The sequence below is a fragment of the Copidosoma floridanum genome, unplaced genomic scaffold (genome assembly GCF_036245765.1).
Source record: "Copidosoma floridanum isolate Cflo_tuat_1 unplaced genomic scaffold, Cflo_Japanese_pri ptg000013l, whole genome shotgun sequence".
Classification (NCBI taxonomy): Eukaryota; Metazoa; Arthropoda; class Insecta; order Hymenoptera; family Encyrtidae; genus Copidosoma; species Copidosoma floridanum.
The window spans coordinates 38033043-38049067 of NW_028321890.1; the positions used below are offsets into that span (position 1 = coordinate 38033043).

The following is a 16025-nucleotide window of genomic DNA, read 5'->3' on the forward strand; positions in this document are numbered from 1 at the left end:
TCTATTTGATTTTAAATGTGTAACATGCTCACTGATACACATACTTATATCTCTCAGAAATTTTTTAAATAATACTATACAAACATTTACGTTTGAAAATCACAGTTTTCCGATATACCTGTAGCTACTACTTTTTTTTACGAAAAATCGGTTAGCTCTGTTTGGGATTATCCTTGAGCTTTTTTTCGCCAATAAGTGAAAATCATGAAAAATATAAATTTAGCGGTGTTCTTGTATTTTATTTATATTAAAAGTATTACTTTATAAAATTGATAAACTGTATATATTCATGTTAAGTAATAATAGCTAAATTATTTATATTTTTCGTATTAATGATAAAAAAATAATCATCAATCATCATCATCGATCAATATCATTTACGTAAAAGATTCGCGTAATGTATAGATACAGCTGTGGAAGATCATGTACATACGTGTATTAGGCGCTTTGATAATATCTCTCTTTTTACTATTACGATAGCGATTCTTAAAGAAGGAAATAAAATAAAACTGATGTACTTATTAAAGGGAAAAAAAGTTTGTAGTACATAGAGGTGCTTAAGTGGGAAATCGGTGAAAGTTGGTAAAAAGTGATCCCAAATTGACATAAAAACGACTACCTAGTCGGTAAAATAAAGTCTGAAAAATGAAATATTTATAGTGTACCCTATCGTTTGTTCATACGTAGCTCGAAAAAAAGGATCAAGAGTGCGAATTACACGATCCACGAGAGGAGAAGGGCCTCTTTTGAAATGTTTATACACGTGGATAGAGAGTACGACAAGCCCCTCCCAATCGGGATGTTAATAGAATTGTCAAAATTTCGTGTATGTATAGGTATACGTAAATAGCTGATTATAGTCCATGATGAGTCTTTCGTACCAACCGCTGATAAAAGTCGTAGCGATGTTCTTTATCAGTAAGTAGTTACGTGCACGTATCCAGAGTCACTGGCAAGCTGTTTCCCCGAAGATCCAGCGATCGGTGGCTCGTCCGAGGTTCTGCTCCACTCGACCTGATTCCCGGTGTGTCGTGCTCGCAAGCCCTTCGAAAGCTTTCGGGCAGTCCCTTGCTTTTCCTTCCTCGGTGGCATCCGCAACGACCACCATCGCAACAACAATAATCAGATTCGCCTCCTGCTTGACTCTCTGATCTGATCTCTCTCAATAAAGTGTACACGTACATCCACCGACTTGTCAAGAAGCTGCTCCACTACCAATTGAGAAATGGCGCGGGTTCTCGTTGGAGTTAAGCGTGTCATCGACTACGCCGTCAAGGTAAGCTCATGCTCTTGGCTCAAAAAAAAGTAAGTACTCGGACAAAACTTTGTTGGACAGATACGCGTAAAGCCAGACAAATCGGGAGTCGTGACGGATGGCGTCAAGCACTCGATGAACCCGTTCGACGAGATCGCCATCGAGGAGGCGGTGCGCATGAAGGAGAAAAAACTAGCGAGCGAGGTCATAGCCGTGAGCTGTGGCCCGGCCCAGGCGCAGGAGACCATCCGAACGGCCCTTGCCATGGGAGCCGACAGGGGCATCCACGTCGAGATCCCGGGCCCCGAGTACGAGCAACTCCAGCCGCTCCACGTCTCCAAGATCTTGGCCAAGTTGGCCCAGGACGAGAAGGCCGACCTGGTGCTCGTTGGTAAGCAGGCGATAGACGACGACTGCAACCAAACTGCCCAGATGACGGGTGGTCTCTTGGGCTGGCCGACCGCGACGTTCTGCAGCAAGGTAGACAATTACTAAGTGGCTCGATCGTGATGTTGACGATTGGTTCTTTTTATTTTTATTCCCTTGCTTTGCCCGTACAGATAGATCACGGCCAAGGGGAGTTGACGGTGACTCGGGAGATCGATGGCGGCTTGGAGATGATCAAAGTGAAAACCCCGGCCGTGATGAGCGCCGATTTGCGCTTGAACGAGCCCCGATACGCGACTCTGCCCAACATCATGAAAGCCAAGAAGAAGCCCCTGAAGAAAGTTTCTCCCAAGGATTTGGGTGTCGACGTTTCGCCGAGAGTTAAGATTATTTCTGTCGAGGATCCTCCGGTGCGACAGGCCGGCTCGATACTCCCGGATGTCGATACTCTGGTTGCCAAGTTGAAAGAAGCGGGTCACGTTTGAGATTGTTTGTTTGTAGATACTTACTCTGTTGAAAAATCGCGTCCGAGGAATCGAACGTCAATTTTTTTGACGTTTTTTGTTCCTCATACTCGGTATATCTATATTTTTATACACGCGTGTGATTATTTTGTACAATACGTACGAAAATTGCCAAGTTTTTGATAATACTTGTTAAACGTTTTTCAATAAATATATACTCTCTATTGTACGTTTCAAGGTTTTATTTTTCTTTCTTTGGTTAAAGTCAACATTTTGTTCATACAAAGGTACTGCAGATTTACAGTATACCTCAATTTCAACACTCGGTTTTTTACGGGCATTCGCAAGTAATAACCATTTTTTTTTTTTTTTTTTTTTTTTTTTATCATAAAAAGCATACTTGTAACATCTTTAAAAATTTACATGTATAATATGTATATAAAAAATATTTCATACTCTATGTACAAGTAACAGGCTATTTCGATAGATTAAAGAGATACATGCGCGTCTCTATGTATTATATGTTAGTAGGTTCGTAGTAAACCTATTTTTTTTTATATTGAACAATTCAGTAGGACATTCCTTACGTATAACCGATATGGTACTAGACAGGCACTGTTTGAAAGATTAAATTACAATGAGAGAAGTAGGGAGGGAAAAAGAATGCATCAAGTCAAGATTTTCCAGTCGAATCTCTTGTTGCTGCTGTGCGTGATCGGTGGAAAAGGCGGGGGAAGCAGGACCCAGCCATTGGGCCCTTCCTTAACCATGAGACACGCTAAATATGGCACTTGCTGCACTAAACGCGTGACTTCGGGTATCTGCGGTACCTGGCCACCGATCAATTGCCTCGTGCAAGCAGCCAGAGAAATCGCGTGGGCCACTATCAGGATGTTGCCTTTGGTATTCTCAATGATACTCTTTATAAGGGCGTAACTCCTTGCGTAATACTGAGCGGCGCTCTCTCGCAAGGGAAGCTCGTCAGCTTTGACGATTGGCTTGTAACTGCTGTCCACGTTGAACCCAGCCTTGGACAACTCCTCGGAAGTCATCCACGTCGGCAGGCCATTCTGGTACCAAGCCACCCACTCCATCAACCCAGGCTCGACTTTGATGGACAAGTCAGACTCAAAGCCTTTCAGTATTTGAGACAGGGTCTGTATGCACCTCAACGACGGCGACGCGAAAGCCACGTCTATGCGCACATTGGACTCCTTCATTGCTTCCCCGATCAGACTGGCTTGTAATTCACCCAGTGCCGTCAGTGGACAGTCGTCCTGAAAGTCTTTAATGTTCCTCGGTGGAATTTTGATCGGCATGTTTAGGTCTCGGCGAACGTAGCAGCCATCAGCTTCGAAGCAATACGGGATCCACGTGCCAAAGGTGAAATCCACTCTTTCCCCGTGACGGCAGATTAAAATTTCACGAGATCCCGTCGCTGCTGCGACTTCTCCTTCCAGCTGTCAAATTAAAAGAAAAAGGAAAAAAAAGGCATGAGCTATCTTTGGTCAATTGGCGTGGCATATCGAAAACATATGTAAATAATTACTGGCTCACTGTCTTCGGCTACTCCGTCTGGCGCGTCGATGGAATCGTCAAAAAGTATCACAGGCGGTTTCCTTGCTTTAGGAATAATATTGTCTCTACATTCTACTTTATTGTCTAATATTTGTACCGTCGAGTGCAGCGTCCAAGCGTCCGATTCTGCGGTGCGTTTGGTGTGGTTCAAAGGAAAGTAACCGGTCAACCCGGTCAGCCAGGAAACCCCCTCGACCCAGCCGTCGATTGTACTGGCGCAGGCCTCCTCGGGCACGTAAATGTAATCCCCGGGTCTTAATTCCAGCTCGTCGTGATTCCGGGGAACGTGGGCGTGCATGACCTTGTGTACATGCAAATCGCACGATCTTGGATCCTTCGAGTACAACCTGAGCTCCCAGCCGACGACTCCGGTCGTCTTTAATTTCTCAACCATCGTGCTGAGAGGCTCGAACAACGAGTCGGAGAATTGATAGGCCAGCGTCAGGTGCAGCGACTTTGTGTTCGGCTCGGCTGTGATTCCTACGTCCAGTAGTTTGCCGACGTACTGCGCCGCCAAGGATTTGAGCCACTTGGCTTGTTCATCCTTCACGAACAAGCCCATGAAATTTGGGGACACGTAGGTTTCCAACTCGATGGCATCAGGACAGTCATCCTTGGCAGTCAGGGTTTCCAAAATGTCAGCTGCTTGCTTTGACAGTTCATCCGTGACCTGTGATGTGAGTATGGGTACTTAGATGACAGCAACCGAATGTGATTGTAAAAATATACACCAACAGGTGTAAATAATGTATAGGTACCTTGAACGGTGGCACAAGCGTTATGTGGGGCATGAAATTGTGGGCCCCGTTCCACTCCAGCTCTCTGCTCTTGAACCAGAATTTTTGTAGCTGCTCGTGCAGTTGTCCGGTCGGGCACAAGTAAAGAACATACTCCCTGGGTTCTTTTTCGTCGAGAGTTGGGTCTGTTACGTGCGCCAAGAGCCAGTCTGAGGCTAATTGAAGACTCCGATGGCCCGTCGCGGCCAGTGCTTTTGTTCTGCGAGGAAGAGACAACATTTATCATGCACCAACTGTGATACCTACAGGTTTTTTGGATAAGACAAACTTACGCTCTGTGCTCGGGAAAGCCCAATTGCAAGAGAATTTGCAGTGGCGTCAAATGTTCCTTAGCAATATCCGTTGGGGTGAAATTCGAAAATTTGCGTGGAGGTAAGGTTGCCATAACGAAACATTACTACAATGAGCTATATATGCTGACGTTTTGGGTTTAAAACACAAATTTCGCGTGTACAAGCACGGAATTTTTTTTTTTTTTTTTTTTTTTTTTTACCAACCAGTGCAATTTGATCACTTTTTTACACCTTTTTTTTTTACCAGATTAATCGTACGCTATTGCGACACACACGTTTTTAACTTTGAGCATCTGCATCGCATACGCCATAAACCTAACTGTATATGGGAAATATACATGCGTATGGTACATGGTATCTACATGAATAAATCTACGAAAGACCGTTGGTTGCTGTGTCATTTGAAAAAAAAATTTATTAGTTTTGTGTTGTTTTTTTACCCGTCTTTTGTGTTATTTTGCTCGAAATATCGTGAAAAAACTCTTTAAAAACCGATGAGATGATATACTCTTTTTTAACACTTTCACGATGTTGATGAAATTGAGACTATTTTCTGCTGTGGATTTATCTAAAAGTAAATGGTAAAAAATAAAACACTAACATAAAGAGATAACGTTTTACATGACATAAAGTAAAAATTTGTAAAAATTGAAAGCACAGAAAATATGTATGTACGCTATAAAAACTTACATATACGAGACTCTCAGAGCTGGTAAACAGTTGATAAAGAATGTTGAAGCACATGCACTTATGATACAGACGGATTATTAATTAAATTTGTTCTTACTCGTTATGTAAGTTCGTAATTCTATAAAGAAGCTTAAAAATTTAAACGTATTAAGGGAATAATTAAGAGATCCTTAAAATCTTAATTACTCGTGGCTAACAACGAGACGATTTTTTCATTTGACGGGTTCGGGAAATCAACGGGCAATGAAACACCGAAATTTTTTATTTAAAAACTTTTGATCATTTGCTAAAATTTATGATGCAGTAAATTTTGCAACTGAATAAACTTGGTAAAAAGAAAAAAAAAAAAAAAAAAAATCGTTTTGAAAAAATTACGAGACAAAATCACGAAATAACAGTATGAAAGCTACCAATACCAATTGTATAGTTTTCCGTAGAATTTCTCATGTGTAGACAGATGCACAAGTTCAGAAACACAGTGGTATGCGGCAGCAGCACCATCGCCCTCGTATATACCTACCCAACCCAAACGTAAACAAAGTTTGTGTTTTGTGCATCAGCTCTGCAAGGTAAACAAAGCGGGGTCACCAAGGTCGTGGATTGGTGCCGAGACTCGATTTTTTTTACATGCGGAACTACACAGTTGTTCTACACCATAGGTATGCATCATATTCCAGTTTCCGACACGCGGTTGCTTGTACTGCAAGTGCCAAATGCAGCAATACAACAGCATATAACCGTTACTCACACATGTATGTACGTAAATTTTTAATTATTTTTAATAATCCCTGCTGTTGAAGTCATATGCACCGTTCAGTCTAACTTCAAAGGTGTTTGTGTGATAACAGCACGTATTTTTATGATGATGAATTAAGTTTTTCTCCCAAGAATCCCTTTTTTTTCAAATGTTGGTGTTAGGTTTTAAAAAATCGATGATTTAAATGAGCTTTTCTAGTGAAATTTAAATCACACAGTCAGAAACTAGTCTCACGTGATATTACTTAATTATACCGTTCAGGTGTAGGTATATAATGACGATCGTATTACTTTTTTATTTAGTTTTCATCTCATAGTCAAATTTGCTACTTTTATCAAGTCAGTCAATGTATCCATTTACGCACACATGCATGGGACGAATGTATACCTTTTAAATTATATACTTGTGATAAATTTTTGCCGATTTATTCTGACTGTTGGTACTTTAGGACGTAAAAACCCGCGACATGAATGACCAAATACCGATGCACAGTGCCTTGGAACCACTCAAATGGCTAGTGGGAACGTGGCGCACGGAGAAACCTGCATCCGGGCACTTCCCGACGATCGAACCGTTCGAGTATTGCGAAGAAATCAATTTTTCATCGATCGGCCAACCGATGCTCAATTATACCGCTCAGAGCTGGCACCCCGTCAAGAAATGCCCTATGCACCGAGAAGTCGGTTTCCTCAAAATTACTCCAAAGACGAACGACGTGTCGCTCCTTTTGACTCACAATTTTGGATTGTGCACCGTCGAGGAGGGATGCGTTACCGATCACGAAATAGTACTCAAAAGTACCAGTATTTCAAGGAAAACCGGCCCGTACAAAGCACCAGCTGTTTTAGAGGTGATTGTCATTTTTTGCCAGTTTACTACATACTCGTTTATTCCATTTATAGATTTGTATCAACACATATTTTTTTTTTTTTTTGAATGTAGATTAAACGTGAATTCAAATTGGTGGGAGATGCGCTTCATCACACTCTTCACATGGCTACGGAGAAAACGACAGAGCTAACTCCCCATTTGGAAGCAGTTTACAAGAAGCAGTAAAATTAACTCTCCGAAGGAAATTTTTTCGTTAATTCATGTTACGATAAAGATAAAAGTCACACAAGTGTATATATCTACCCTGTATGCATAAGACTTTGATAGATTTTTTTAATTAAACCTTGCAGTATACGTACAATAAAGCATTATTAAATTTTTAAAAGCATGTTAATTGCGACCTTTATCCCTTCAGTGGTCAATATGGCGCTTATACGAGTAATAAAGCAAAAAAAAACATTTCATCGACTCCGACTTTTCATGGTTGGTAGTGAAATTAGTTTTATTTGCTTCCGCAAACTTACTCACAGAATCAACTAAAAAAAATCATCAAGCAATGCTGTATATACACCGAATGTGAACCCAATCGCACGTAAACCAATTTATGGTACGAAAATACATATATGTACGTCACTCGAACGACACTCTTATATTTTATTATGACAGTTTGTTCAATAATAGTATGAAACGGTCCTCTTTGTTAAGGGTAATTCGTGGACGAAAGTGGATCGTGAGATAACGGCGGACAGGGGAGCTGAGGAGACACACAACTAAAAGGAAACGCACTCGAATAAAAATCTTATTGAATTCTCGGTGTTTATTCAATTTTCTTAGTTAACAAAAGCAAAAAAAAAAAAAAGATTCTTAATGTAAATCAAATAAAATCATAAAACATTGAAATAACTGAAATCGATTGTCTTACATGGGAGCATTTTTTATGGTTAAAAAAAAAATAAAAGATAAGAAATTTTCTATATAATTCTTCTGACTTCTCGAAATCAAACTTAATCATAGAATGCGATTCTTTACAAATTTAATAGAAATCAAAATAAAAAATATTGACGAGATTCCATCAACTCACCCGAGAACATGTACAGAAAATTTACATTATCACAGAACACTCGTTTTCGTAGAATTCCCCCTGTATCTCGCCGTCACAAATATTTCACCTTGTACATCGTGTTTGTTTATCTTAAGTCTAGGTGTGAAAGTAATAATTCAAAATATGACTCTTTAACAGGAAAGCTTCAAACTTTCAACAACAATATTCAGACTCATACGTATGAGATCGCTACATGTGAAAATCAAATTATCACGGGGAAAGTTAAAACGTACCACGGTTGAATGTCTCCAAGTATTTATGAATGCAAAAATCAATATTTAAAAGTAACCAAAAGGGAGGTCTAGAATTCGAGTACACACGCAGTCAGTACTACTGTGTGGATCGTTACACGAGAGCGTCCCCTATTCAACCAACAACTTACAAAACTGAATAAAAACCTTTAATGATGACAGAAAAAGCGGTCGGAAGGTCACCTCTCGGTTGATATATCACCCGGGGATTTCTACCAACCAACTAAATGATCCCAAGAAGTGAGATCAACGCTTGTCACCTAGTTCAAAAAATAAATCACTTCAATTTTCCGCAAACACAATAAACCCCTTGTTAAACGAAAGTGATGACTTCCAAGGGGAAGGAAACGCCGGAGAAAAACTCCTCCAAACGAAATCACGCACACCAGGAGATTCAGCACACACACAAAAAAAAGTCTCCTTCGTATCCGCTCACCGACCTAAGGCCACCACTTGGTTGATAAATTAAGCAACCAGGGATTTCCACCCTTTTGGTCTGAACTTATCAACTTTCGTTGATAAGAAGATGATAACAGAACTCGAAGGGAACTCTTACTCTTTTTCTCTTACTGTGCAGCAATCCGTAATGATGTGAATGCAGCCAAACGATTCCCAGCGAAAATCAAACGCCCGAGTGCTTCCGCAGGCCCCTTGGATTGCTACTCATGTCGTGCCCTCGGAGGCGAGCCAAAAAAAACTGCTCTCACGAGCTCTCCGTTACGAGCTCCTCTACAGCTAAACCCTACTCCCGGACCTCGTCAACCGCCGCCGTCCCGGTGCGCGTCCCTTACAAATTCGGTTCTCGCGCAGTCCCCATTCTTATTTTGCCCCCCAACGCTCTAGTGCACACACACACTCAAGGTACTCATGAATGTGTACTCTCATCTGCCCCCCCAAAATTTTTACAAAAAGAATAAATGGAAAAATTTTCTAAATCAATACAGGCTTAACCGACCAATGAATAACAATAATAACGCCAATCAATATTATCGAGCTCATCAACATGAACCGCTTGCCCATCAGAGAAATGAACGTAATCATCCCCACTCGAGCTGAACCTTCCGGTAATCTCGCTATGTGACGACTCATCGCTCGACCAAAAGTTCGTTATAGAGACGCCTGAACCCACACTTGATCTTGTGGACTTTGGCCTTGGCGTAAACATTTGATGCGAAGCGCTTAATCGAGACTCAAGCGTCTCTATCCTACACTCCTGGGCTTGGCCTTCGTCACAGCGGCCCATGAGGTTGCTTGGTGGTTGTTTCAAAGAAACCCCATGGATAGTGAGTCCGGAAATTGATTTTTCGCTAGATGGCGATGAACGACTGTTAGACCCTTGGCGGTGATGCGTTCTTCGTTGTTTCAGACCACACCGTTTCTCTCGCCGCAGGGCACGTCGTTCGGCTCGAATCATTTCTTCTGCGATGGTTCGAATTCTTTCGAGGATTCGAAGAGTGCAAGTTTGACGGCTCTTTGGTTCCTGATTCATTGGGACCTGAACAGAAGAAATCAATCTCTTGAATATTTGATTATAATGGTATTACATCGAACGCAGGAAATAAAAACAAAAAAAAATGTAGACGGATAAAGTGGGGAGTATACTACGAGGAGATAAATGAATCGGTCTTCCACTACGGAGATTCCTCATAATTCGAACTCGCCCAAATTCTTCAACCCGCTGATCCAGAGACATGCGTCGTAGTCGTTCTTTGCGACATCTTTCCTGCTCTTTAGTCCGGCGTGCATGATACGCATCTCGAAGCGCTGATCGGTCCGTTTGTGTCCCAACTTCATTACAATCTGGTCGATCAGTCCTCATGCGAGATGGCCCATGATATAGTTCGTATAGTCGGCGTTCTCGTTCTTCACACTGTGCTTCACGTCGAGCTGCCTTATACGTAGACCACCTGACTTTCTTAGCGTGACGCCTTGCCTCTTGTTTGAGAAGGCGTTCGACCGTTCGACTAGCATGCTCCATTCTTCGCTGGATTTGGCTGAATAAAGTCTTCATCCCTTATTTAAGACTGTAGGAAAAATGAAGACGAGAATAAAGAAAAACGAAGATCGAATTATGAGGATGACATTTAGACAGCACGACAAAAAATACGAAGTAATGATGAAACCGAACAAAAATTCATAAATCGAATTTTTTTTCATCGATCTCATCCCAGGGCTCATCAAACTTGATCAACAGGACATCATCGTCTTGTTCTGGCCCGCCTCCACTGGATTGTTGAGTAGGCTGGTCAATAGTAAGCTGCGCTTGGAGTGCGAGGAGCCTCTCCTGGATACGCGTGATCTGCATTTGCATGCGTTTAAGTTTTTTGTAGAGTCTCCGGCGCTTCCTTTGGTTGCCCCCCATTTTTTGTGATGAACGGTCGTAACTCAGTTCCGTGGTAAATACCTCTTATCTTTAGAGTACCCGGATCTGTAAGTTCATAAGTGGCATTGTTTATAATCCTCGTGATAACAAACGGACCTTCATACGGAGATAAAAATTTAGCTGTTATTCCTGTATCCGCTACGGAAAAATTACAAGCTTTGGCAAGGACAAGACTATTCAGATTATAAGCTTGAAGACTGCGACTTTGATTAAATTTATCTGCACGTGCCAAACCTTTTTTTCGAATCTTTTCTTTGGTAAATATAAGTTTTTGATCGTAAGGGATGTCGACGCTCTCCTGTTGATTTAAATATTTCGCCCAAAAGCGAGTCGGTTTCTTCTTCAAATGAATTTCACCTGGAGTGCATTCTATAGTCTCGTGGTACGTTTCATTCATAATATCCTGAATTATGGGAACATATTTCGCCCACCCACTGTGCTTACCGATAACGAGAGTTTTGAAAAAACGACCGACCTCTTTTATAACCCGCTCCGCAGTGTTGCTTTGGGGGTGCCGAATGGAAGAAAAAACCGGTTTAATACCAAGTTCTATAAGTCCCATTTCCCATTTTTTTGATGTGAATTGCGTTCCTTGATCACTCTGAACGCGTTTAGGCTTGCCATAATTTGGGACGTAATGATTTTTAAGTCGGCTTAACGTGATGGCTGTCGTAGCTCGCGTGATCGGGTACAACACGACAAATTTAGAAAAAACGTCGACAGTAGCTAATATATAACGAACGCCTCCCCTACCCGCTGGCAGCGGTCCATAAAAATCGATTGAAAGGAGATCATTAGGTCCATCGGGGATAATCGGACGTGTTTCGAAATTGCATGGTCCCGTATAAACCTTAACCTTTTGACAACTTTCGCATGATCGAATAATTCTTGCTACGTGACGCCTGATGTTCCGAGACACAAAGCTTTCTTGAATCATCTGATAGCATTTTCTAACCCCAATATGCCCGTAAATTTCATGAATTTCATGAATTAGATTTTTCAAGAAATTAGTTGGGATTACCACCTTATTTTTAGACTGAACGAATTTGTATAAGACACAATCTTTCATTGAATAAGACATTATCGTGTCTCCTACGGCGATCCTATCTTTAATAGTTTTTATCCTTGCATCACTGTCTTGAATTGCACCCAGATTCTCGAAATCCTTCAACAGATGCTGATTCGGATTTCTACTCAAAAGTGTGAAGATGGATAATTCTTTATTTACTTTTCCGTCGGGTAAACAAAAATAGCGGCTCAGAGCATCCGCGGCCTTATTATCTGACCCGCTTATATGCATGATTTCAATGTCATAAATTTGGATTGCCAACATCCACCGTTCAAGGCGACCACTTAAAGTTTGACACGAAAAAAGATAAGACAAAGCGCGATGATCACTTTTTACAATGACCTTTGTACCCAATAGAAACGATCGAAATTTTTGCAAGGCCCATACAATGGCGAGTAGTTCTAATTCTGTCGTGAAATAATTGGCTTCTCCCCCTTTTAACGTACGGCTTGCCATATAAACCACACGTTCACACCCAAAATCATCTTCTTGACAGAGAAGGGCACCCAGTCCAATACCGCTAGCATCCGTATACAAAACAAAAGGCCGATTAGGTTTTGGGTGAGCCAACATCATCTGATCAATAAACAATTCCTTAACTTTTGTGAACGCCTGGTTTTGTTCCTCCCCCCAACACCATTTGATACCCGTTCGGAGGAGAGAAAGCAAAGGCCGGATGGTTTCCGTGAGTTTAACAGAGTATTTCGAACAAAAATTGATCAAACCCAGAAAGCCCTGCAGCTGTTTTATATTAGCAGGTCGTGGAAATTCACGGATGGCACGGACCTTGTCTGGATCAATCCGCAGCCCGTCTTTTGTCAAAATGTGCCCAAGAAAACGAATCTCCTTGCGACAAAAAATAATTTTTCGGAAGTTGACCGTGACTCCTTCTTCATATAAAAGTTGAAAAAGTTTTTCTAAATGCTTAAGATGTTCGGTAAAAGTGTCCGATAAACAAATCCAATCGTCAACGAAATCATGGACAAATCCCCGGACTTGATCAAGTATAGTTTCGGCTGCACGCGCCAATGCCGCTCCGCTCACCTTCAATCCAAAAGGAACTCGACAATGTTGATAGGTACGACCGTGATGTAAGAAACCGGTGTATTTACGCGATTCGCGTTCGAGAGGTACCTGCCAAAAACTCGCGGTTAAATCAATACTTGACATAACTCCAATATCTCCGCAACACCGAAACAGATCATCAACGTCCAGTGCACCTTCATGATCACTTTCGAGCCTTTTGTTTAATTCACGTGCGTCCAAGCAAAGCCTTACACTTCCATTACCCTTAATGACCGGTCTTAACGGATTTATATATGGAGTATTAGATTTTTCAATGATGTTCAACGCGAGCATCCGTTCGATTTCAGCGTCAACTTGGTCACGTAAATTCATGGGAACTGGGTAATTTTTGTGAAAATAAGACTCATTGTCTTTTAAAATTAATTTATGTTCGTATTGTCTGAAACATCCAGGTGTCTCGCGGAAGATCGGCCTGAATCGACAGATTAACGAGCGCAATAGACTTTTCTCCTCGGTAGAAACTTCCTGGAGACCATTAACTTTTTCGTCAATTTCTCGATCCGATAAATCTGATGCCTCAACCCCAACGCGACACACCTTCTCTGGTTCCGAATTCGTAAATTGAATTTTATCGGCTCCCTCAATCTCACTGTTGGTGTCATTATTTTCGGATTCGATATTTATAACCCTCTCACCCGTAGAAAGATGAATCGTTCCCTTCCCGATATCGATCATTAGTCCCATGATTTTTTGGCTGTCTATCCCGAAAATACAGTCGCGCATCAAACGGGGAATAATGAAAAAATCGAAAAAGAATTCGGACTCGTTGATCTGAGTGAGGCAACGTAATTGTTTTTTTATACGCGCTGATTGCTCTCCGACGAAGCCCGTAGCTCGCATCCCAACGGTCGGAAATGATAAGCATCCCTCGAAACCCTCCTTATTCTTCTCGAAAAACTCTTCCGATATGCAAGTCACCCTGCTCCCCGTGTCGACCAATGCTCGTACCGGAATGCCGTTAATCATAGCCTGAATTTCTGGACAACAAGCAAAGTTACGCTTTTTATAGCGGCTATGATTCGTGAAATGGCTTTCGTTAAGCAATTCCTCCGCAGGGGACACGTTAAAAGAACTAACGGAATAACAAGTTGTTGATGGATAAACTTTACTAAAATCCCCGCAATTTTCCTCACACTGCGTTGCGAATGTCGGGGCAATATCATTCACAACCTCCTCTAGTTTTCCTGAACGTCAACATCAACCTCGTTAACTTGAGTCCTAGCCCTCCAATTTTCACGGGCACCCCCTGTATTACTGTGTGGAGGAGGGTGAGAATGATCGTTCCCGGATAAATTGGAAAAACTGGAGTGATTGTTCGAACGTAAAAATTGACCACCCGAATTATTGAAGCTACTATTATTATTACGATGGGAGTCTGACCGATTACTTTGTCTATTTACAACGTTAGGTACATTTCTATTCGGCGTGGAAGTATCACGCGCCTGAAAACGAATTCGCGAAAGAGATTCATTCTCGTAAGGAGAATTTAACCCTCCCATCATGTCAAGTGAATCCAATATTTTTGTTAATTCACTAATTGTGTTAACTTCACGCATTATGATCAACTGCTGGACTTGAGCATCGAAGTGGTACGCAAATCGGCCTACAGCTTCCCGCTCAGTTGGTCCATGAGTTAATTGGCTGACTTTATTATACAAATACATGACGTACTCACTCCGTGACATGTTTCCCTCTGCTTGGTAATAGCCAAATTCAAGTTCTCTACGTATTTTATTCTGCATTTCTGCACTCCAATATTTTTCATTAAAACAGTTGATAAAATGTAGAAAATCCCGAATCGTTCCCGAAATATACAGCCACCAATCGTGGGCTGGCCCTTTCAAGGCCTGTCCCAAAACATATCTAAGCTCGTTGGGGTGAACACGCATGCCCTCAACGTAATCGGTGAGATCTCGTACAAACCGGGTTGGATGATCAAAGGGTGCCCCCCCAAACGTAGGTAATTCTAATTTTAAAGTTGGGATGGCTCTCTCTTCAGCGGCAGAAGCTCGAATTGTCCTACGTTGAAATTCCCCTTCGTTAAGTTGTCGCACGTTTTGAGATTCTCTCTCGAGAGCTTCAAGACGAGTTTCCTGTTCGCGACGACCACGTCGAAGTTCCTCCCTCGTTTGTTCTAATGCTTCCCGCTGTATTTTTACCGTCCGGTCAAGGTTAAAATTTACACTTGCTAATTGGCGACACATCTCCTCTAATTCGTGAATGCGACCTTGTGTATTTACCGGTGCGTCATCAAGAGGCTGAAAGTTTTTTTCAAGCAAATTTTGAGTTGGGGGTGCATTAATGGCACGCGGAAAAATTGTATTCGTACTAGATTCCTCCCTTAAGAAAGTGCGACCCGTATTATTATGCAAAAATTGTTCGGTGTTACTAACGTCGGGTTCAATCGTGCCCCCATTAGCTTCGTTTATATTTTCCTCCGATGAACGAAGAATGCGCGTCGACGGTGGAACATTTTTGTTAGTATTTTTCTTCGCATTGTTTTTACGCCGTGCCCCCCCAGCTTCGATAGGCAAATTAAAATTGTCCATTGGTGAAATATTGGTGTTAAGATCGCCATTCCCGGCGGGTGGTGATCGTAAAGTCATACTAGAAAAATAACGGTAGATTTAATAATGACTAATCGCGTATCTGTCTGCGGGAACTTCCAAAACTCCTCTGTCCCACCAGGGGTACCAGATGAAACGGTCCTCTTTGTTAAGGGTAATTCGTGGACGAAAGTGGATCGTGAGATAACGGCGGACAGGGGAGCTGAGGAGACACACAACTAAAAGGAAACGCACTCGAATAAAAATCTTATTGAATTCTCGGTGTTTATTCAATTTTCTTAGTTAACAAAAGCAAAAAAAAAAAAAAGATTCTTAATGTAAATCAAATAAAATCATAAAACATTGAAATAACTGAAATCGATTGTCTTACATGGGAGCATTTTTTATGGTTAAAAAAAAAATAAAAGATAAGAAATTTTCTATATAATTCTTCTGACTTCTCGAAATCAAACTTAATCATAGAATGCGATTCTTTACAAATTTAATAGAAATCAAAATAAAAAATATTGACGAGA

The 16025-nt window shown here is 41.4% G+C and overlaps 3 protein-coding genes across 5 annotated transcripts; 2 read left to right on the plus strand and 1 right to left on the minus strand.

Moving 5' to 3' along the window:
* Positions 1–928: 928 nt before the first annotated feature.
* Positions 929–2335, plus strand: Etfb (Electron transfer flavoprotein beta subunit). Its single transcript, XM_014356936.2, has 3 exons — positions 929–1276; positions 1337–1735; positions 1816–2335. Exons 1-3 carry the CDS (start codon positions 1226–1228, stop codon positions 2125–2127), a joined length of 762 nt encoding a protein of 253 aa, XP_014212422.1. The 5' UTR covers positions 929–1225; the 3' UTR covers positions 2128–2335.
* Positions 2331–4947, minus strand: Epp (Ecdysteroid phosphate phosphatase). Its single transcript, XM_014356935.2, has 4 exons — positions 4754–4947; positions 4443–4680; positions 3656–4354; positions 2331–3566 (listed from the first exon to the last, which is right to left on the minus strand). Exons 1-4 carry the CDS (start codon positions 4864–4866, stop codon positions 2775–2777), a joined length of 1842 nt encoding a protein of 613 aa, XP_014212421.2. The 5' UTR covers positions 4867–4947; the 3' UTR covers positions 2331–2774.
* Positions 4948–5996: 1049 nt separating this feature from the next.
* On the plus strand, positions 5997–7437 carry LOC106642274 (peroxynitrite isomerase THAP4). Of its 3 annotated transcripts, none has more exons than XM_014356997.2 (3): positions 5997–6220; positions 6670–7071; positions 7164–7437. In XM_014356997.2, the coding sequence occupies exons 1-3, from the start codon at positions 6092–6094 to the stop codon at positions 7275–7277; spliced, it is 645 nt and encodes a 214-aa protein (XP_014212483.2). In that variant the 5' UTR covers positions 5997–6091; the 3' UTR covers positions 7278–7437. The 3 variants fall into 3 exon arrangements, with proteins under 3 accessions (XP_014212483.2, XP_014212485.1, XP_014212484.1); XM_014356999.2 differs by having other exon boundaries at positions 5997–6216; XM_014356998.2 differs by having other exon boundaries at positions 5997–6123.
* Positions 7438–16025: the final 8588 nt, after the last annotated feature.